The sequence below is a fragment of the Nothoprocta perdicaria genome, unplaced genomic scaffold (genome assembly GCF_003342845.1).
Source record: "Nothoprocta perdicaria isolate Ctin4 unplaced genomic scaffold, notPer1 scaffold_86, whole genome shotgun sequence".
Taxonomy (NCBI): domain Eukaryota; kingdom Metazoa; phylum Chordata; class Aves; order Tinamiformes; family Tinamidae; genus Nothoprocta; species Nothoprocta perdicaria.
The window spans coordinates 2,926,168-2,950,209 of NW_020456154.1; the positions used below are offsets into that span (position 1 = coordinate 2,926,168).

At 41.8% G+C, this 24,042-nt stretch overlaps 1 protein-coding gene across 1 annotated transcript in view; it reads right to left on the bottom strand.

The window, feature by feature from the left end:
* The window catches only part of MYH9 (myosin heavy chain 9), a 69,503-nt gene that overhangs the window by 17,097 nt on the left and 28,364 nt on the right, over positions 1–24,042 (bottom strand). Inside the window, exons 4-18 of the mRNA XM_026052243.1 lie at positions 20,681–20,708; positions 19,759–19,852; positions 14,513–14,605; positions 13,717–13,780; positions 13,095–13,193; positions 11,909–12,052; positions 10,309–10,404; positions 9,049–9,167; positions 7,792–7,944; positions 6,089–6,262; positions 5,123–5,296; positions 4,400–4,514; positions 1,792–1,985; positions 559–680; positions 127–196 (exon numbers count right to left, since the gene is read on the bottom strand). Coding sequence (XP_025908028.1) covers positions 127–196; positions 559–680; positions 1,792–1,985; positions 4,400–4,514; positions 5,123–5,296; positions 6,089–6,262; positions 7,792–7,944; positions 9,049–9,167; positions 10,309–10,404; positions 11,909–12,052; positions 13,095–13,193; positions 13,717–13,780; positions 14,513–14,605; positions 19,759–19,852; positions 20,681–20,708 — 1,739 coding nt within the window. The remainder of the gene's footprint in view (positions 1–126; positions 197–558; positions 681–1,791; positions 1,986–4,399; positions 4,515–5,122; positions 5,297–6,088; positions 6,263–7,791; positions 7,945–9,048; positions 9,168–10,308; positions 10,405–11,908; positions 12,053–13,094; positions 13,194–13,716; positions 13,781–14,512; positions 14,606–19,758; positions 19,853–20,680; positions 20,709–24,042) is intronic.

The following is a 24,042-nucleotide window of genomic DNA, read 5'->3' on the forward strand; positions in this document are numbered from 1 at the left end:
ACATGGGATTTTGGAGTTTCAGTCTGCGCGTATGAGATATATTTAAAATGTCTATGGAATGCATCACTTGAATTTCCCCAGCATTTCCATGTAATTTATTCAAATAGAGCATATGGGATATCTTACCATCAGCACACAAGCCTGCTTTCCATCCATAAATCCTTTGGGAATTGCATTTGGAGTTAAGATTTCATATCTGAAGAGAACAAAGCATTAGACTAGTTAGATATGGATATCTAGAAATTTTCAGTAATTAATTTCTATGGCATTATGAGTTTCTGGTATTGTTGAAAGAATAAAAATGCTGCCTCTCTAGATAGYACAATGAGAAGTCTTAGATGATGTMCTCTACCCCTCATCTTAAGTAGATGTTCACCAGAGAAGAAATCATAGCTGCTCTTGGAGACTTTGGGCCAGGGATGAGGAAGAGACCAATGTTCTACATCACTGACTTCCAAAACAGTGGCAATTAAGTTTTAATAAAATATTTCAGTTACTGAAGCTACGTCTGAATTTTGCAAGGTTAAAGACTGCTTCAGCTTCTTTTCAAGGCTATACCTTTGTCTGAATTCCTGGAAGACGACTCTGTTAGGGAAGCCCTGACGACAGATACGGATTCCTTCCAGCACCCCATTACAGCGAAGTTGATCGAGGACCAAATGAGGATCCAATTTGCCAGCCTAGTGAAGAAAAGCAGATTTTTATAAGTAACATACAGCTTTTACATGAAAGGTTTACCCCCCCGCTATATTCCCACTTTTATTTATTTGTTTTCAAAGCAACAAGGTCCCAACCTTTTCACAGAATAACAGATTAACTAAGCTTGGGAGCAGAGACACCTAGAGCACGTTGCCTACGATCACGTCAAGGCAAATTTTTAATATCTCCAGAGAAGGAGACTCCACAACCTCTCTAGGCAACCTGTTCCAGTGCTCTGTCACCCTCACACTGAAGAAGTTTCTCCCCAAATTCAGGTGAGATTTCCTGTGRTTCAGTTCATGGCCACTGCCTCTTGTTCTACTGCTGGCCACCACTGAAAAAAGTCTGTCCAGCTCCCTCAAGGTATTTACACACATTGATAAGATCAACTCTCAGCCTTCTCTTCTTTAGGCTGAACAGGCCCAGCTCTCTCAGCTTCTCCTCATAGGACAGATGCTCCAGTCCCTGATAATCTCTGTAGCTCTATGCTGGGCCTTCTCCAAAAGTTCCATGCTCCTCTTGTACTGGGGAGTCCAGAGATAGACAAAGTACCCTTGCTGTGCCTCACCCGGGCTGTGTAGGGGAGGGACAATCCCTTGATCTGCTGGAGATGCTCTTCTTAATGCACCTCAGGATACCATTGGTCTTCTAGACCACGAGACCACAATATTAGCTTACGTTCAACTTGTTGTACACTGGGACACCCAGGTACTTCTCTGCAGAGCAGCCCTCTAGAAGGTCAAACACACACCTATCCTGCTTGGTGCAGGACCCTGCACTTCCCCTTGTTGACCTCCATGAGGCTCCTCTCCACCCTACTCTCCAAGACTGGACCCAACACTGACTGCTGAGCAACACCAGTAGCTACAGGCCTCAGTGAGAATGAAGTGAAGGTTCTTAGGTCATCTTAAGAAGAACTCAGTCTCAAAAATCCAGCAAGCAGGCACTTATTTAGGATGATCTTCAAAACATACTGAGAAAAAGAGGACCTCTATAAGATCCCTTGCAAAACCTGACAAGGGATAGAAATTCAGTCATATCCTCCAGAAAGCCCATTTAAGAYGGCATGTGTTGAGATGTTGTTGCCCTTACCTTTTTCTCATGGTTGGGGATGATGCAACGGACAAAGTTGGGGTTGGTGTTCCTTAAGGTAGCCATCAGTTTAGCCAGCTGTTCCTTGTAAAGCTGTCCCACTGTTCGGAACATACCCTTCCTGGTTTTAAAGGCCCCTGGCAAGGCTGTATCTGACATGCCAGCCACTTGATCCAGCCCAACAATACGATCAACTAGAGAGAGCACAAGAAAGAACATTACAATTCTGCCACAACCAATGGACATATTGGAATGTACAACGAACATCTGGATAGAACGGGATAAATGAGAGGCGCTGCAGGATCCTTTTTGCTTCATCTCTACACAGATGTCGACTCCTGTATAGTATTTGTGCAGGGATAGGAGCAGGAAGGAGGAGGGGAAAAATAAATAAATATGGAAAAAAAACCCCAGCTCACTACAGGAAGTTTGAGTAACGGAGTCAAACTTACTCCCAAACACACTCTGCTGACACTCTGGAGGGCAGCTCTGGAAGAGCAGTCTAGAAGTGGYGCAGTAAGTTTCAGATGCTTAGGTTGCAATGGAGACAATGACAAACCAAGAGTTCTAGCTGCTAGCCCAGAAGAGTCAACTCTTAGTTAACTCTAATCCAAACAGGGCCACAGTTAGAAAAAAAGCCCAGTTTGACTCTTGCATTACATACAGGAAGAACTGCCAGGATGGGCATTCAGAAAAGTCATATCTACTTGTAAACTGAGCAAACGTGGTATGAAGCTGTGACACACACCCAACTTCAAGGTTACCACTGTTTGAACTATTTTTGGAGTACAAGTACTCTATGACTTTGAGACTAGAACTGGGAGAATTCACTGCTGTTGGCAGAAAGTCTGAAAACCCTGCCCCAACAGTTGGCTACTCTATGCCACAGTGCTTTCCAAGCACTTACAGAGCTACCCTCTTGACTGGTGGACTCCGTATACGCATTCCCCCCAGTCAAAGACTACTAGATCTCAAAGTAGCAGGGGCACGTAGAAACTAAAATATTCTTCCTCATTGTTTTACAATGCTGAGACAAAAACTCAGCCATGCAACCAAGAAAAAGCCATATCCCTATAAATTCCCACACTCCTGAACACAATTTTCCTTAAAGAGAACTAGTAGCTTGAAGTCCTTAATCTTTGGTGGGTGCTCACTCTTGGGTTCCCTATCTTCACTTCAGCAAATAGTAATTGGCTTCTGATTGAAACCAAATTCCATCAAAAGAAGTCCCTACAAAAGAACAAACAGTAAGAGATAGACACATTCAAACTGAATATTACTTTACAACTGCACACTTCCAAAGCAACTGTAAGAATAGGGTCAAGGTTGTCTTATCATAAAGAAAAGAAGGTTCTGTTACTAGATGACCTCACAGGGAAATGCACAGAAGAGTGYCCCAGGTTCCGGCTGGAACAATCCTCTTAAAACCTTGAGCCCTGTGGTCCACATCAAGACAGCAAAAAAAGACAGCTGCTTGCAACAGAAGATTCAGCTAAGGACAGTACACGAGAACTCATCAGCTGTGTTCCAGTTGACGTGTGAAGTCCAAAAGGATTTTGTCAGCCTCAAAGAGCAAATGCCTTGTTAGGCACAAGTTGCTGATAGTCATTTTTGATGCTATAGAAGTTACTTGGCCAGACTAACTTTCTTTTAAAATCATCAGCTGCTGWAGTTAAGCCTCATCACTAGAATCAGTATTGAACTTAACTTCAAATTAAATGTAGTCTCAGGAATCTTCCTTCCAAAGCTTGAAATGAAACACAGCCTTGCTTGCTCTATGTTCAAATGGTTGGCAGGTATTTGCTTTTAGCTGTTCCTATGCAACTCTTGCAAGAGCATCATTAGCACCTGAATGTATCCGGATTTTTCGTGTATCCACTTGCAAGGTGAGAGTTTGGCTTTTGTTGTGAAGTCCATGAGGAACTACTAGCACAAAGCAAAGGAAATGAACAAGAAAGACAAGCAGGTAGAGCAAAGGGACAGAGAGAAGTTAACGGAAGCATGTCTTGCATGGCTCTAGGATGCATTACACACATGACACGACAGCTGGGTTTCTCAGTCACCTGGTTCTAGATGAAGAATAGGAAAGTGTTGATAGAAATAGGCTCTCTGAACGTTCTGCATCTCTGCAACAGACAGAGACGTCAAAGAAAACCCAAGACAGAAAGTGACAGCAACAGTAAGACTCAAAAGCAGATAAACCCAGAGAAGAAAGAGTAAAATACCAAATGACACCGCAGCAAGAACACACTGGTTGCRGGACTAAAAGCCTAGGTTCAGCCTCGGATCTTGTGTTTCAGCGCTGCAGCTATTGGTCAGCTGCTGGGACATAATGGTACATTCATGTTTTAGCCTGGTGCTCTTGGTTTGGAGAAATAACTGCTATATGAGTAGCAAGCTAAACATAAGTTGATGCATGTGAACCTTTCTCTTCAGATACAGTAAGTTTTTAATATAATATCATGTATTTTCTAAGCAAAGAAAGATCCAAACAAGGCTCATCTTCGTGGTTTAGTCTACAATAACGTGGCATTTCTTACAGACTTTAGATGAGCAAGTAAAATTCTTCCATGTAAAACAAAAAGAAGAAAAAGGATTAATAACATACCGTCTTTCCACAGCTCGGACACAAACTTATCCGATGACTGGTGCAGAAGAGTAGCAATGTTGTCGTTCAGTGGATCCATATTCTTCATCAGCCACTCATCTGCTTTATAATCCACCTAAAGAAAATAAACATGTCAAGAAACCAGGGAGGATTTTCTGTAGCACAGGATGCAACAAGATCCTGCAAGGCTAAAAAATGAAACACYGAGGCTTTCACAAGCAACAAGAGATTAGCAAATCATTCTTTGACTTGCCTTTCAAAGACATCTATGCAAGCACAGCTGCAAATTCCAAATGCTAACAAACATAGTCTATTCTGTCAATAAAAGGAATGGATACACAGTATCAGAGTATGAGAAAAAAACACTGCTTCCTCACTTTTGGTGATGAGTCTTTATCTAAGCTCTCGGAAAAGTACCTTCAGTTTTCACCAAGTTACAGAAAACAAATTTAAAGTGGTCACAACTTGACATGTCTTCAGCTATACGTATGTATAGTCCCTTGTGGACAAGTTACCTTGGCTGTACAGACACTTACAGTGGTGGGGAATAAAAAAAAAAAAAAAAAAACCCCAAACCTGTTAGGTCTCCCACTGGTTTCCCCTGGTCTCCCATAGGTAATCAGTCATACTGGGAATCAAACATTTTTTTAAGAAACAAACAGTTATGCATCAAAAACATAACAGATGTTAGGAATGTTCATGTTGTAACTACTAATCTTTTACCTTGCCAGCATAATGTATGATGCAGAAATCAGCTTTGTCTTTCAGCTGCTTTGGTTTCTGGAATTTGGGGTGGGTGCCTTGCTCTTGCACAACCTTTTCCACAAAGCTTTTGTCTGTCGCTTTTGGGAACCAGCACTCCTCATCCAGCAGCGCCAGTATACCAGGAGGCCCAGCCTTGAAGGAGGGAAACATGAAAACAGCATTAATACATGATTAATAGCTTTAGACAGCTAGAAAAAAAGAATATGCAAATTTGATCCCCTATCATATCGGTTTAGCTACTTTTGTACTAATAGAAAATGCAAATAAGCCTCCAAGGTCTCCATCTGGATTCTGAACATAAACATAATTCTGAACATCCTCCTATAAGGAAGGTCTCTTTCATGACAGTAAGTATTTTTGTAACGTTCCTTGGAAAAAAAAACAACAAAAGAAATCCTATCACTCAGTTCTCCAGATATACAGAAGTGTCTGTATAAATCCAGAGACAATAGCAGAAAATGTCACATATTAGCCCTCACTATTTGAACAACTACCAAGAAACATGGATTTCCAGGCTTCCTTAGAGCAAAATGAAAGCACTGGAGGTTTATGGTTCCTCATGGTCCTTGCAGGCCACGAAAGCAGTTTTCACCACATATGCCAAGCCACAGATATGCACCTAGCACCAATTCTGCACCTTGCGCCACGCAGGTCTAACCAGAGCAAGAAAAGTTGGGACAAGACCAATGGTCAATTAGGTGATCTACATACATACAATACATTCTGTAAGAGGGATACTAACAAATTCATTGGTCCTGTATAGTTTTAGACAAGGAAGAAGCTGTTGTTTTCTAAGCAAACTACTTTGTCAGTAGAGGACGGGAAACTCGCTTTCTGGCTTTTGTAATCTGCCTCGTACGCTTGATGGCAAAATAAACACGGCCATTTGTTGCTACCTGAGTGTAGCAGAAGGCGGCTTCTTACCGGCTTTTCTATGAGATCGATGCAGGGCTGAAGATCCAGGCCAAAGTCAATGAAATTCCATTCTATGCCCTCCCTTTGGTACTCCTCTTGCTCCAGAATGAACATGGTGTGGTTAAAGAGCTGCTGCAACTTTTCATTTGTGTAATTAATACACAACTGCTCAAAGGAATTCAGCTAACGAAGAAAAAGACAGAGAGTATTTCAATAGTTGCTTTTGAGGACATACATACTATTTTGTTAGTGCTAAAGATCACATCCGTAGCTGAGGAATTCTGAGTGTTCTGTGTAATCCCTGAGGTAGACAGCACTTTGCACTTAACCCCTTTTGCTCCTGAACTGCATTTCCCATCACACGTGACTACCTCACTGCTACAGCTCCTGTGGGAGTTCGTACCCACTGTTCCTCACACTCTGCAAAAGGAAGTTTACTCATGAACAACAGAAGAATTACTGCAGCCACTTAAGCTGGGATCAGAAAAGTCCCTGGTTTTCTCCCAAATTCTAAACTTATAGATCCTAAGGATAGATTTCTAAGCACTGTTTTAATTCTCATACATTCCTCCCATCACAGGGGAAGAGAAGTCATGGAAGTGGTTTGTTCAAAACCTCCAGGTTTCTTCAAACTCCAGGGACAAGATTAACAAGATTAACTGAATTTTCCTATAGCATTATTTTCAACTTCACATACAAATGGCTCCAATTCRTCTTCAGCTGCACAACTCGGGTGACAGGAGTTGACTGGCTGGGATGGATGGGGATGACAGGACAGTTCTTTTCTTAGGGCAGCCTCTGGTTATTCCAGACCAAGTATTACGGGAAGCAACATTCCCGAACTGTAGTTTCAGGARGCAACAATCCGCCCTAACAACTCACTGCTGTCTACAGAGGGAGCTCTCGCTTCCCTTTTTTTCATCTCTGTCTTTCCCTAAGCTCTTCAACTCCTACATTTCTCTTGCTCTACTTTTTTATGTTCAAACTGCCCTCTATAGACTGGCTAAATTGCAAGCTATTCATAGAAAAATAATGTTTTTTAGGATTTGTGAGTTGAATGGCATAAGGGGCTTACAGTGGTGTGGCCAGAAATGACAGAGAGGAAGGGAGGAAACTACACTCGTCCTTGATCCTATCTCCTCAAAAGTAGTTGGCAGAAAGGAGCACACACAGGTCAGAATGTGCTTTGAATCTGATTTGATCGACCCTTTGTCTTTTCCAAAGTCCATCAGCAGGAAGATAAAAAATCGTTAGAAACACTTTTTGCAATGCTGAAAGGTTACAGAGAATCACACTTTGAATGCTTTGAGGCAGACTAATCAGCCATGAAACACTAGGTCCGACTGTGACCCCTAACTCCGAATGGTATTGGAAAATCTTTTTTTCCGTAGGGTAGAATACATTTAGACTCTCTAGGGTAGTGAATCAAGAACAGACAGAACTATAAAGTTAAAATATTTGTGATGCACCTGCCAAAAGCATCGTAAGCACCAGAACATACAGAGTACATAGAACACTAGAGAACAAAGCCCTTTGACATATTATTTAATAACTTCTCTGCCAATTCATATCAACAGAGATCTCCAATTCAAAAGTGAAATACACATCTTTTGCAAAATTATTCTACTCTTTCCAGATTCTAGGTGATTTTCTTCCGTGCTCTTTGCTTCAGAGTAAACTGTGCAGACAACAAGAAGCAGGCACCACCTTACCTCAAAAATCTCGAAGCCTGCGATGTCAAGGATCCCAATGAAGGAGGCGCCCTGCCGCTTGGTCTTATCCAAGGCCTTGTTGATGCGCATGACCAGCCAGCGGAACATCCGCTCGTAGGTGGCTTTAGCCAGGGCCTCGATGGCAAAGTCAGCCTAGGAAAAGTGACAAGAAAAACACAGAAACAGGAGGTGCTTTAGAGTCCAGAGTGAGCACGCTGCTTTGGCACCGACAGCACAACTACAGCCTCCTCTCTACTTCACCTGACTCACCGAACAAGGCTCATTTCGGAGATTATTCACAGTGAAAAGCAGACAGCTCCGCAATATTCCATAAACAGATACAAACAATTTGTCTTATTAAATTAGTGTGSCAGTGACAAATTTCACAGTCCTGCTTGTTGAAGAAGTCAAAGACTCGTATTCAAGAAATAAAAATGATGTCTACTACCTCCAAAGGCTATAGCTTCATAGCATTTTAAGAGGTTCAAAAAAAAGCACCACATTTTTTTTCTGTAATTTAGGACTTGTGAAGCCTGACATTTTCCTCACTGCCACTACTCATGATTGATACAGAAATACTATATGGCAAGGAAATGAGTATCAAAATGGAAATGCAGACTGTGACTATCTCYAGATTTCATCTGGGGTTCTCTTTCCACTCTCTTTCATGTTAGGGAGCATGTTGATGAACCCAGAGAATAAGGATGTGTTTGTGAAGGAGCCWCATAGAAAGCAGTCCCACTCAGATAGTAAACATGGGGGCTTTGCCCCACATAGATGGCAACTCCCTCCTGGGTTGGGYTTCATTTAGAGCACATTCAGCACTGCCTACGTTAAGAATATTAAGAAACATATRACCAGTTTCAAGGCCAAGTGGCAAATTCTTTTACCCCAGCAGCTGACCTCCTCAAAAACTGCTTCCTGTTCTACAGCAGCTCGGAAATGTCATTCTTGCATCGAGCACTAAAGGAACTTTCTCCCTAGAGAGAGGCAGTCACCAAATTTAACTGAGACACATTCTTCTTTTCTTCAGATGCAGAGAAGTGCTGCAGGGAAAGGGTAATTTCTACCTCTATACAGATGAAGCAAGCAAATACTAGACGTAATTTCCATTGTATGTTATTCAAGTATGGTTCCAAACACTGCAGCCAAAAAAMCAAAAGGCTATAAAGGCTACAGAAACCTTCAACATACCTGTCAAGTTTTAATCTTGCTGCCATGAAGCTAAATACTCATCCACTTTTACAGAGTACATACCTGTTCTTTGGTCTGAGCTTTCTGGACATAATCTCGTCCAACCTTGATGCGGGGGGTCAGGATACCTCTGGTGAAATCCGTCACATTGATACCCAAAAGGTGAGACACTTTCTGAGCAGCTAAGCAAGAAAAGGGCATACAACAACCAGGTTAGTGTTCCTTTGTTTTTCCTAACAGAAGGCAGGAGAAATTCCTGCAACTGCACTCCTTGTCATGAAACAGCTTCTAAAAAATGTCAAGTGAAAAGCAAGTTAATAAGATGAAGCAAGATACCTTCAAAAACAAAACAAACCTCCCTAAACTAAAAGAAATTACAATCCATATTAGAGGTTATTGAGCTTCTTAGTAGCCATAGTAATAAATTTGATGCAATAATCTTGTGTCATGAAGTCATAACATAGAAGCTTCAAAAAGTCAACAGCGCTCTGCCATCAGCTCAAAAATACTGCTAAATGCTGACTTCTTATTCAGGCTAATTGATCTGGATTCATCTGCTGATTAGCCTTTGAGGCAACTCTRTTTCAGATGAACAGTCCCAAATCAGTCTGTCTATTCTCTCTCCTAAAACATCATTTTAAGTATTATTTCCAAGATAATAATAGCTAAAATTATAATCATACTTGCAGAGAAATTAGCAACCTCTTACCATATTTCTTCACTGCATCTATAATGAAACTCTGAGAGATAACTCTTCCAAAAGATAGCCTTCCATCGAATGAAATACGGTAATATTTACACATCTAACAACGAGCAGTGCAATTAAAATACATACGTATGGTTTATACCCATCACAGATCTATCCATCTTACTCTTACAGTTACAAGTCTACCTACAGATTTAATAAATATTTCCTTTAATTCTTGAAGCAAGGCTGATAACACAGGCTTGTAGGAGCCATCATTCCTACCCTGCTAAAATACACACATATTCCAGTTGAATAGCCCTTTTAATTTGATCATGACACGTATTTCCTGCCTAGCTTTGTCACAAGAGCAGTGCCACATTCCTACCCATGGGTGGCTGCAAACACACGCTGGCAAAACAATGAACGTATCCACATCTATAAGAAGGAGCACTTCCAATSCTCAAAAAAAATAATTTATCTTAAAAAAAAATATGCACTCACACACAAATCACTCCAACACTCCCGCTGTATTGTAACACACTCTTCTATGTACAAGAATTTCTGGCAGGCTTTTTTTTCCCGGAGATTTCTGTGGGTTTGTATTTGGGGTAGTGTGTGGTGGGGAGGCTGCGTACCTGTGTTGTCTGGCATGGAGGCTTGGTCTGTGTTGCGCTCCTTCTTGAAGACGATGTTGCCAAGTTGAAGAACGCCCGAGATAACCTTCAGCAGACCTTTGAAAACAGAAGATGCTCAGGATCAGTCACCACCCACTGCTCAAGCCCTGTCAGGCATGGTAAGAGTAGCACGTGCTGACACTTTATGCTTAGTGATTGTAGACTTCAAATGAGAATGGGACAATGACTGGATGAGTGGGGACTGTGCTGAAATTCAGGCCTTTTGCAGCATCCTCAAAACTGATCTGAAAATTAGGGAAAAAACATTATAGGTAAATAGCTCCTCTGTGAGACTACTGTTCAGGATATAGGACTTGCCCAGTCCCCCTCACCACGCAAGACTGGGCAGCCTGGGAATTTAAGTCATTCTCATCCCCACTGCAAAAGAGCAGGAGAAAGGACCCAGGACCACACCTCATCCTGTAACATCCACACACTTTGATTTTTTTGTGTGTGTGAGAGTTAGAAGGACAAAAACCACTATTTTCTTAAGTTCCTCTTGAACACAGGGAAGAGCTAGTTAATTAGAGCATAAAGCATTCGAGAGTGGATAGATTTTGTTCCTTTAACTCCGTATGACTTTCAGTTCCCTGATCCAAGGTCTGTGGTCATTACAGTTTATGAAGGACAGCAGGTCATGCACCAAAGTGCCTATAAGTTCTGCTAATGATATAGGGAAATGACCAGCCCACTGCTAACGACGTATTCAATTATTTCAAATGGTGAACCTCACAAAGGCAGTTTCAGATGCTAAGACTGGAATAAAGCTTTCAATAACGTGGCATAAATTCTCAATTCTATGTGTATACAAAATGTCAAGGCTCCCTGTCAAAGTTTCTAGTTGCCTTGAGCAAGGTGAACAGTCACTCACAGGAAGACCTTACACTGTAGACTGAAAAAAACCCAAAACCCTCAATATCCATCAGGGTGAACAAAATGTGTACAGATGCTACTGCCAGAAAAGAAACACACATGTTCTTAGTGGCATGTTATGAAACCTACTACAGATATTATTCTTGTAAGCCTAAAGGAAAACTTAATRCACTTCCCACCTTGAACAGCAAGTGCAAAATATTCCAGCTACCTTTGCTGAAGTGGCTGGAACCAGCAGCTGATTTATCTGACAGCAAAGATATGCCCTAGAGCATACATATAAATGCAACTCAACTCAGCACAGTAGGACATCTTGACAATAAATTAAGTTGCCAGTTCTTTAATTAGGCTTGGGCATACATGTCTTCATCTCCATAYAGCAGTTTCAGAGGGAATACTTCCATCTTGGATGTGTTATCAATAAGTTGAATAAAGAGCCATTAGGCTGGGAACAAAACTAGCAAACAGAGGCATGTCTGCATTGGCTGTTTAACTTGTAAGGCTAAATGTAACAGCTGGAATTGTGCTGGTAAATCCTGAGACTGATTGCTCCAAAACCACTAAATATACTAATTGCACTCTTTTCACTATGTAGAACTTTCTTGGGTCTAGAGCTCAAGTGCACTTTAGATATGTCTACTCCCTCTTTCTACTCCTTGCATTTTCAAGCTCTTCAGAGGATTCATACCCATCTGCTCCTCATCTGGGATGCCCATGATCTTCATTGCTTCCATGGTCTCCACGAACATGTCTTTGTCTTGCTGACCCGGGATTGTAACATGCCCATTGGAAAGGAAACGGTATTTGTTGTAAGGCTCCAGCAGCAGATCAGCTTAGGGAAGAATTGAAAAGCAAAGTTATGACCTTTGTTGTGGACAACTAGCTATTGCTTAGAGCAGATTTCTGCATTGTGTAGGTTGCAGCTCAAAGTGAATCAGCACTCCCTGAAAGGTCAGCTAGAGGTATCTGAAAATCACTTTTACATTAGACAGTAACACTAGACAGCATTACACCTCACTCCCCAATACATCCTGACAGCATTGACCTGAGTCTTTTTCTCCTGTATGACAGAACAGGCACAAGATGACTGGTGTTATATAGTCTCCTTTCCAGCCAAGGGCTGAGAACCAGATTCAGACATACTTAAGATTCTAGAGATACTTTTCAAAATTCAGAATATATAATTATTTTTGGAAAGATGGCCCTTAGTTCTTTTTTCTGTTCACGGCAAATGGAGATGTAACTTGCTGGATGAAACTGGTATTAAAACCAGCTTGAGCAGCAGCACAGCATTTAGCTTTTTTTTTTTTCCTTACTCTTAAGAGTGTTTCTAAAGTATTTCTTTCTATTATCTCCTCTGGAAAACTACTGAAATGGTTACACTGTAACGAAAGGCCTCTCCTGTCCTTCCTGCAGATGAGCTTATAGCTCTCACACATTATGGGTGCTGACTAATTAACAGTCTAAGTAAGGCCTTCTAGACCTGCTTAGGTGCTAAATGCTTCATTCCATTCAGTTAAATGMTGAGTTCATAACAGTAGGATCATTCCTGCACTGAACGGTTTACACCACGTAAGGCAAGACTAAACAGGGGAAAATTATTTAGATAAGGAATGGTGTAGAGTCACTGCTGGCAAGGAGACACATACAGAAAGGAACCAGAGAAGCAAGTTTTTGTGAACTGAGAAGTACAGGGGGACGGCAGAGCGATGTATAAGTGCAGGGAGGAAGTGAAGAAAGGACAACTACCTCTACATGCTAGGGGCTGGGCCAAAAAGCTACAAAGGAACAGAACAGGCCCTGGCCTACAGTGTTTGGACCACTGTCATTATAATGAGGGAATCCCGTAACTACAACAACAGAATTATACTTACTCTTCAAATGCTCCCCTGCCCCAGACAGCAAGTAGTAAAAGATGTGAAATGTTCTCTCCTCTTTGGCTTGACGAATTGCACGTGACTTCTCCAGTAGATCTTTAGAGAATCAAGGAGAATGGCAGGACACACAAATCGCTTCCCATTCCAAGGCAAGACAAAAACTAGCGATACCTCGTGTTCTCTTCACACCAACTGACAGGGACATTTAGCAATCATGATCCACTGAGCTTCTCGTGACAGAAGGATGGCTGTGATAAGGGAGGCTTAAACCATGAAGCAGTGGCCACCCTTCTCTGCCTCTCCTGGGCAGAAGGGAGAATGCTTTATGAAACCCCAAAGCTATTCAACTTATCCGAGTTTACGCTGCCACTCCACCTTCCTACGACTAGAAGTCATTAATTAATTCAGAAGAGGTTTCAACTATGACCACAAAGGTTGCAAAACGTTCTATGAAGAAACTGGAGACTACAGCAGAATTCTTGCTGGCATAAATTTAACTGCCTCCTACCACATTCTCCACCTCACAAAAGTTAGCTGTGAAGAGATTACCAGATTATATTATTGCCACACTCTACACCCTGTAATTTTTCTCATTTAAATAGCTATATTGCAAGGATACAGGTCTCGATATTGGCTCCAACAATGTAGCCATTGACATCAAAGTTGATTCTGATGAATTTGCCCTGAGAGGAAGATACAAGCATGAATATTAGAATTAATTTTGTCTGGTAACGGTAAACAACAAGGGCAAATCCTTTTTTATCCCGGAAAGGAAATACAGAACAAGCCAGGCAAGTTTCATGCAAAACACAGGATCAGTCAATAGGTAATGCCTACGATCACGACAGTGGTTTAGCGAACAGGACACCAAGCRCTTACTTGCAATGAGGGCGTTCTCTGACAGCCTCCAAACTGATTATGTTTCAGCCTAGATTTCCCACAATCAGCCTTTTTTCACTTCCACGTGCTATATGGCCTAGACAGCTCTTCCCCCAGCCCCACAATCTCATCTTCAGCCCTGTTCACTAAGTCCCAGTCCTGGCTTCCCTATCTGCCAGTCAGATACTGTCCATYGCTTACCAGAGTGAGCAAAACAGCGACTGCTGTTTGCTCTACAAAATTAAATCAAATCAAAACCAAACCAAACAAAACCCCATTGACTTTTATTAATTAAGAATGAAAATCGACACAGGCAATTCTGGCACAGGCTCAGGCTCTTCCATACCAGACACTGCAAACAGCAGCATTTTGTGGGTACCTGGTTGAATGACATTTGCTTCCCAGATTCATTTGAGGGAAGCCACTCACAGACGACTGTCCTATCCAGAGACAACAATTAACTCATCTAACTCCACCCTCCCTTCTTCTTCCTCTCTCCTTTTAGCATACTGGCACCCAGGCTGGGTAATACTCACAAATCTTGAGGAGTTGTCGTTCTTCACTGTTTTGGCATTTCCAAAGGCCTCCAGGATGGGATTAGCTTGCAGCAACTGCCTCTCTAGTTCTCCCTAGAGGGAAAGCAGAAATCAATAAAACAGGTAACAATTTRCTGCATTAAGCTTGGATCAAACCAGCGCTGAAGATTCAAGTCACACTAGTGTGGCATCTGTTGTAGAGAAGCCATAATAAACCTTAGAAGATGCTCCCTCAGACCTTCAAAGGAGACTTGGGTAGAAGAGAATTCCTTTTCATTCACAATGCGCCTCCTTCCTTTCCTCAACCCAAAGGTCTCCACTTACAGCACTGACTTTCTGTTACCAAATAGCCCTTTAAAGCTGCTTGACCACAACCAGCCAGGATTGGAGCAGAAGACTATTGATTCTATCCAAGATCGTGCCCATATCCTAGAAGTGTCTTGCCATCCAAGCAAGAAGAGTGAGAAAAGCTCTTAGTTTGCTATTGCAAGACAGCCCTGAACTCCGCTAGCAGTAGATTAAAAAAAAAAATGAAGAAGCTGTAAAATAAAGCAAGTTTTCTTGAACTAGAAGGTCCTCCACAAAACAGAAAAGGCAAAGGTCTCCTTTGTGAGGAGGCACGTGCACACACACATACAGTGGAAAATTAGTGGCATCCCACAAGCAGCAGGATCGCTTGTGCTCTGCTGCGGTGCCCACACACTCCTCCCCTCCAGGAACACAAAATGCTGGAGCTGCAAAAAGAGGAGAAGGCATCACATCCTGCTGGGRTGTCCTGCCAAGTACTAGATCACTGGAGCATATACACCTTTCCCTGCAGACTCTAGAGATATCCCTGGTTGTTTTTAAAACTGCGTGTCCCCTGGGCTAAAAGCATGGAGTTCCACATATTTCAAGATTACCTACAAAGCTTCTGGAGACAGCAAGTGGCCACTGAGATTAATGTTTCTCTTTTTAGCAATTTTCTCTAAGTATTGAAAATTTCCTGATGCATAACTGATGGAAATTGAGTTTGATTATCAAGAACTGGAATTCATGGACAAAACTGGCAAGGTTATGGCTAGAGGAAAGTATTTTCCATTCACTCTCAAAGTGCTTTATAAAACAGGTCAATCCTTACACTGCCTCTCTAAAAATACATGCAGTTAAAAAAAATAAAGCGAGGTAGAGATACCCGGAACTAAGAACTCCAAGTTATCATTTTGTTGTTTCTTACTTCCACATTTTATTTATGTTTGCAGCATGCAGAGCCAAATACAACCCTCAGTCAAAGCAGAACTGCACATTCCTAGAAGAGACAGCTGCTGCAAACACTTTAATTAAYGGTCATATATAACATAGGTGCTACAGCCTGGGAAAAGAAACCTGAACTGCAAGATTCACTCTCTTACAACAGTGCCAGTGTGGGACTTTGTAAGGAGAAAACCTGGAAACTAAGTTCCAGCCCTTGCAATTGGGCATCAGCTGCATTTCCCTCTCCTATCCCAGCACAGGCACTAAAGTTGGAACTCTCTTCTCTCCTTCTTCTTCTTCTTCTCCATCCTGCAATTAAGTCCTAAATCCCTGTCTGTGACTGCAGTGTGTTGCTATGGCAGTGAGTGATGTCACCAACTTAACATTTCAGCCCAAGCCAGGAACAAGAGGGAAGAGATTTAAAAAAAGGTTTTCTCCAAATAGAAGTCAAGCTTTGACATTGAATCTATTTTAATTAATTGGTTAAAATTGAAACTAGGGTCAGCTACACAAGAATCAAGTTGTACCAGCTTACCTACACAGAAATCAAAAGTTGCTAGAAAAATGTACACCACAGACCCTTTGGGCATTCATTTTTAATACTTTAGAAGAAAGTGTCATTAACGACATGTAGGTGATGGTAAATTGCACTTTAGAAGTAATTAGGTCACTTCAACTAACAGGCAGGGAGAACGCCAGCTTGGGGAATACACTGATRTAGGCTGTGGGAAAGAGGAAAAGGCTAAAGGTGGTCAAATCACTTCTCATACCTGCCTCAGCGCTGYGATATGGTAGTAAAAGCAAGTTCTCAGCATGCCAGAGCAAGAGCACACAGGATTCAGGGGCTCCGTGACATTCCTGTGACACATCCGCCCCTCATCCATGTGCACTCTAATGCTGGCTGTGGTTAGGTTTTCAAAAATGCTTTATTTTTTTTTTTTAATATTAAAGGTCATCTTAACYGAAGGAAGAGACTTTATTATTGTAATATTCCAGCAATTTCACCCAGCGTAAAACAGAACAAACAACCAGAGCTCTCAAGAGCTTTCCAGAAATGCTCAGGTTCCTGTCATTAACTGCAGGCCCTCGACCTGAATCCTGTCAGAGCAAATTCATGTGATATTTGGCATGCACCTCAAGTGTGTACAGTATTTCTCATGCAAACTGAGGCAGTAACAACCATTGCATCTGTTAGCCTGGGGTCGGGCAGCGCAGGCTCGTGAGCACAGTCTTTTCCCTCTGCTCAAAAGTTACACCACCAATTTAAAGCAATTAAAATCAAAACTTTGATATCAACTTCTACACTGAATTTCTTGTGCATCAAACACAATCACTTTTTGGAATGATTTTTATGTAAAATAGAAGCCTTGCTAGCCACTAGCCATCTTTTTTTTTTTAATAAATCAAAATCAAGTTGTTTCTTCTATGTTGTCTAAATATCAGCAATTTGCTTTTGTATTCTTCCTTGCAATCACATGAGAGATGCAAGTAACAGGATCCCAACAACACTGGGTTGGAGGGGGAAAGGCAAAGACAGTACCAGTAATCTAACCCTCACTGCAAAGATTAAGGCATCAGTAACTATTATCCATGAATTTCTTATTCGCTGTGAACTTTCTCATCTTGAAAAGTTTATTACATGATTTAAYAAGTCTGTGGAGAGACAAAGACTAAGAATGGAAAAACACCAATCCTGCTTCTATAAATAAAGTCTGATTAAATGAAAAAAGTGGTTACATAATCAGATTCAGTAGGCCCTAAAAGCAGCTGTAATGTGCTTAGTATTCACACCATGCATCTAGAAGCTATTCAGCCAAACACAAATACTAATGCACTGCCATCAGTGGAAATTGCCACTATCTCTAAAACAGATCTACAGCTGAAGAATATATTGTATAACCCTGATTAACTTGAATACTTGGGAAAACAGGACTTTCAGTTCAAAACTTCTACTAGGAGACAATCAGGAAGCTCTTCTGATATGTGAAGCACCAGTTCTTCCCACACTGTCACTGGTTTTAAAGTCCTTGTCTAACCTTTCTCATTAGTGCCAGCATAGATTTCTATTGTCTTGAAGCACAGACATGGCACTACCATACACTATCTTAAAGAATAAGTCTGAATCGATCAGAGACCTAAGAGTAAATAAATAAATAGATAGATAGTTTGAGTCTTCATCAAAATCTCATAATCTGACTCCAAGTGCAATGTTTATAAAGAACTGTTGCCTAAAGAACTCATTACAAACTAACATCTAAAAACCCCAGGCCAGCTCCTCTCTATCAAGACCAGTAGTTACTGTTTAATCACAAAAGTTGAGCAAAAAGTCAGCTGCAAGACTTGACAGTTCTCAGAAGATCCTTCAAAAATCAAATTTGTTCAAATCACACAAGTCCAACGTGGGACTGTTTTGTTCTCCCAGGCAGACCTTTGTCGTGCTTAGGTGGTTGAAATTCTGCTCAAGCATAAGCAGTGGAAGAATGCTTAACTGAAACCCTTGATTCTATTTTCCACATTTAAAAAAAAAARARARARAAAAAAAAAAAGGAGGGGGAAAGAAGGAAAATGTTTCTAAATACAGCTACTGACAGCCACGGAAAAAGCTTTCATATGTCTGAAAGTTTGCCACATAAAGTTACTTTTTTGGTTGGACTCCAAAAGCCATTTATTACAAAGTGTGCACATACACACATAGCATTTCTGTGTTCAGAGATGCTCTCTTGTTCATGAACTCTACACATAAAACAGCTACCTACACATCAAGCTACTAGGAGAAAACTTTTATGCAGAGATACATTTGGCATCTGGCTTTCATTAGAGAACTCAGCACTGAACATTTCCCATGTGCTCAGCTTTGGCTAACAAACTCACAGTCCTGGAACATCCCATCTGCAGGCCAGCTTCCTCCTGACCTTTCTCAGCAACCTGCACCCACAGCTTCTGGGAAGAGAAAGCTGAATATCTAACTAAATTTGTCTCCCTRTGAACACCACGCATCCAGAAATTCATGGTTATAGGAAAGCCTGGTCCAGTCTTACTGCTATGGAGGAATACTTCTTTCCAAACAGTATATCCAGGAAAGTCCTGCAATAAAAGCCTTAAATGCAAAACAGTACTGAGCACAGAAGACAAGTATTCTCAACATTATTTTAGTCTCCAATTGAACATCCTGACCAGAAGATTACTGTGCATCACACAAAGAAAAAAACGATTGTGAATTGTCTATGGGTTTGTTCTAAGCTGCAGAAAGTGAAATTGGTGTGGAGTGAAAAGCTGCTCAAAAAAATCACACAATGGGACAGAAAAGGCATTCCTGGTGCAGAACGTGCAGTAAACGTGCAGCTCACCTACGAGGATACAACTGGTGAATTCGGCAATAGTCCATCGGGGGAGAGGGAGGGGAAAAAAATAGAAGTGAGACATCTTCAAAGTCCTCCCAGCACCRCCACCACCCTCCTTTCCTGGGCTGCAATGCCTGGCTGTTCTCCACCCTTTTCAGGTTTCCCTACAGTTTGAGAGTTTTCAGCTGATATCTGCCAGCCTACCAAGATATTCTCCACTTTTGAGAAAGTATATGAGAGCCAGCCCTGATATATAAAGGTACCGAAGAAAACAGACAGCTCCTCCAGGGAAGGTAAGTTTTAAACTGCCTTGACTTTCTGTACGTGATATGTCTGTGTAAAAAGACCAGAAGGACGGATGCTTCATTCAATGTCCCTACCCATGCTTGCCCATGGATCCAAGATCCTGTGGATGAGCTTATCCCCACTGTAGCTACACTGAATTCAAAAGAGTTATAATATACAGCTCACATATTAGCTTGGCTTGCATTTTTGATTTTGTAGTTAATTGTTCTCCTCATTTCATGTTTTCACAGTTTACTGTTCTCAGTCCCCAATAAACATTTGTATCTAGACTTTTATTTGGTAACATGGCTTTTAGCARTGTCAGCCAATGGAAATTATATTGTTGAAACAGTACTACAACAACATGAAGATAAAGCTGGGTCTTACCTGGTCTTTTTTTGATTTATGTGAGGAAGCAACATGAGCCAGATACTGAATGACCTTCTTGGTGTTCTCCGTCTTACCAGCTCCCGATTCACCTCTGTAAAGAAAGTGTGTGATTCACACAAGAAATAGAGAACGGGTTGATATATTCAATATTTCTAACCCCCAGAGGGCTACAGAGCACATCAACTGCATTCTGACTGCCAGGACTCCTATCAAACCCAACAAGAACTGAACCACATCAGTGAGCAGCAGTAGCAGCACAGCTGGGCCGGCCGGCGAGCCGGGAGCCAGTTTCTCACAGGGTGTGGGTTGCATGTGTGTAGACAGAGGCGAGCACGGAATAAAGAACTACGCTTTCCAGTCACATGGATGGTTTCCAAGTGTCCCAGGAATAATCTGGAGGCTGCTCTGGTGTTAGGAGCTCCAAGGTAATGAAGGCAATCTTTCAACACCAAGCCTCCTGGGCATACAAAGAAACAGCCCTAGTCCTTCAGCAGAACTCCCTCACTCAGGCTTTTTGAGCCAATCGTGGCTAGAAAARAAACTGCTGTGTCAAGTAGGAGCATTTGTTTGTTGCTACATCAGCCTCATTGGTATGAATGTACGTAAACACAGCAGCTGCATCACATCTTAAAGATTCTCCAAGTCACTTCTCATAACAAAACAGTTCTTTCCTAAGAATTTGAGCACAGGGGCTGTTTCAAAAATGCCTTTCTTCCTGAGGCACTTAAGAAGATGATTCTGCTGAAAGGATGAAATGCATATTGGAGGATCTTAAAAGAACAAATACTTYCTAGACCCTCCAACAGCACCTGGATTTACTGGCCCCCACCCCAGCACATTTACAAACAGAAGAATTCTTCGAGCAAGATTTTGAATACAGAAGTTGATATCAAAACAGCTGACAACTGTAAATACTCACGTGCAAAGGATGGACTGATCCTCTCGATCTAGAATAAATAAAAACAATAATTTAGAATTCAGAGATAATTCTGAAACTGTAGTCAGACTAAGGCAACTTTAAACTTAAATGTCTATGATGGAAGCATATCAACTSCAAAGACAAAAGCAGGAAGCAGCAAATTCCAAAAAGCCTCCTCAGAAACATGGCTGGACAGCCCCTTTTCCAGCAACAGAAGCCAATCTGCCACCATCTGCCAGTCAAAGAATAGSGGCAGCGTCATAAAGACAACCACAGTTTGCATCACCATTTTTGTACAAACAATACAGGACAACTCCCCTTTCTGACCTTGAATGCTTCTTTATGACAGGGCTATAGTTCAATATAAACCTATTTGTCCTTCAGCCCACTCCAGTCGTCACTCTTCTATATCYGTACTCACTGGGAGAGTTGAGTTATCAGCAGAGTAGGGAAAATGGATTTTGAAGTGGACAGGGCAACAACAGGGCAAAACAAAACAAACAAACAAAAAATTAAAAAAAAAAACTTCAGCAGAGGTTTTTATCCCCTAAATGAGCATTTTGAGTCCCGGGAGAAGTTTTTTTACTAATCTTATACAGAATGGAGCTAAAAACTGCAAAGCTGAGCAGCAGCTTAAATCCTAAAGCTGATGAGCAGCTGGTAACAGCAGAAACCTTTTCTCTTGCATGCTGATATACCACAAGCATCAGGAACGGAAAGGCTGAACTGGATCCCACGTGGTGGCTGCACTAACTCAGAGCRTGTCGCGGACGACGACATCTTTCCCATTACAGAACTTACTGCTCTCAGCCCACCCACCACTATCTTCTCCAACATCTCTGAGCTCCTGTGAGCTTCCACCTGGGATTCCACTTCCTCACACACAAGTCTTTCCACCACGTCTTCATTCCACTGCTCCTCCACTTCTACGTTCACACGCTTCTTCTGCCTTGGTTTCACTTTTCAGCCCTCCCTGCTAGTCCAGGCTGCACCACAGGCCTTCCCTGTGTGACCAGGCACTGCACAAGTTACTCACACACAGTCTTGTGTCACACAAAAGCCATGGGGACACCTACAGAACAGGCAGAGCCGTCAGACTCAAGCTCTCCACTAGTTCAGAAGGGTTTTTGGTGGTGGTAGGGTTTTTTGGGTTGTTTTCCTTCAATCAACACAAGATTCTTAACTTGCTATGCGAGAGATTAAGACCTGAGGATGCATCACACAATCTAGTCTGAAGATCTGAACATCACTACTGTGAGATTTCATCCAGTTACTGTCATTCTTCCCTTTTTCCATATCGAGCTTCTATTGGACTAAATTTGAATCTTAAAAAAAAAAAAAAAAAAAAAAAAAAAAAAAAAAAAAAAAAAAAAAAAAAAAAAAAAAAAAAAAAAAAAACCAGCAGGGCTCAAAGMTCCCTAAGAGAAGAAAATTTACTGAATTCTTCCAAATAATTTATTTCAGCTATGAGTAATTTCCAGGCATCTGTTTCTGAATGTGACTGTCTCCATATTTCAGTTACTAGTTCTTCCTGTTCTTTTCTCCAGGAGCTCGGAGTGCCCAAGTGCACTCAGTGTCCTCTCAAAGAGGTACTTAGAGGATGCAATTGAGTCACCATTCAAGTTTCTCTGTGCAAGATAAAGAGATTGAACTCCAGTGAGAGGAGGCTTCATAATCAGATGGAGTTTCAGTGTTTGAACCTACCTTCCTACAGCCTTAAACACTGGCAACCCAAATGAATTTAGTATTTTAGGCCTAATCTCACCAATTCAACAGCAACAACAAACTGCATCAACTCCACTYAGTGAAAGAGAGAGGTATATCTGGCCTTTGAACACATTTTCATGGAACAGGAAGAACTGAAAAACCTATTGACTTCTGAAATTGTTCCTACCTATTCTTAAATTATTCTCAAACTAACAGTAGAAACATCAGGATTGCTCTCCTGGGCTACAGCTTCTTAACTGGAAACCTTTCGTATATAAACAAGAGTGCAAGATTCAGAGAAAAATAAGTTGTTTTATGCCTGTCGATACAATTCACAGAAGGGGCAGATCTAATATTCAGCCCTAAGACAGCAAGAAAGTATGTAGAAAAAAAMTGTCACTCAGAAGATGTTAGCACAGCAAGCTCTAAGCATTCAGAACTACAGCCTGCAACTTTGCAAGCATTGCATATCCCATTTTTTAAGAGCTGAATTATACTTAGTATTTTATATGCAATCTATTTTATATTGAACTATATTACATTTTAAATATTAGATGTAATATTTGCACTGCACCTTTCTATAGGATACATACAGGTCACGCCGAGGGCGGCACCCGTTCCAGGTCCGGAGCGGGTCAGCGGCTCTGCCTGCGCACGCGGGACTGGGCACTCGGAGGGTGCAGCAGGGCAAGAGCTCGTGACTCAATTACCGGTGCCCTCCGGCAACGGGTTCCTCAGGAGAGACGCCTGGTGCAACTCTCCCTCCCAAAACAGCTATGTCAAGAGAAAGGATTTTGACCCTGAGTAACGTCTGACTTTYGAAAGCTTGGCTGTGAAGCAGCCCCCTTGTCCAAGGAGATGTTGCACTCGCATTCAAGTACCAGAGAGGCTCTCCCAAGAAGTCTATTTGAGGAAAAAAAAAGATAACCCAAATGATGTTACTCCTACTAAGTCCTGATAAGCAATTCTGACATCTGAATTATGAGCTGAGACTCCCCAGACATGGTATAGAGCCCTAAGTACTTAAAATCATACAGTCTAAATAACATATACCCTCCCCTTTCTTCTTCTCTAAGAGGGCATCCTTATTGCAGCAAGAACACWGGCAAGCAGCCCATTAAACTGCTTCCCAGCAGAAAAAGAGATGATCAACATCAGAAGCATTTTGGCATTGCACACTTCTTTTTGTTCAGAACGAATTTTGTCATAGTCAACTGAGAGGCTCTCTACAGGCTTTTCCAAAAGGAATAAAGGAATCGCTTCCACAAGGATAATGTGGCAACACCAATCTGTAGGTACCCAAGGAAGCTCGTGTTCCTTCTGCACCTCAGCAGAGCGGGGCCCTGTAACGGGTGCCGAGGCAGGAAGGGGCACAGGCCCCGCTCCCTGCTCCCGTGGCCCTCTGTTTCCTCTCCCAGCCCGCTTGCCCGGTGGCCTCACGCAGCTCTGTTAGTCACCTCTGCCTTAAACCAGCAGGCACATACCTGCGAGTGCAGGCAAGTCACCGGCAGCGGGCAGACACTACCATAAAAGGCAACATTCCTGTTTGCAATCCGGGGGAAATTCTTTCCCAAGACTGCCAAGCAGCAGTCATTGGGATTGCTGGAATTCTTCTAATTGTGCACGAACAGACAACTCAAATGATGTGTTGAGCA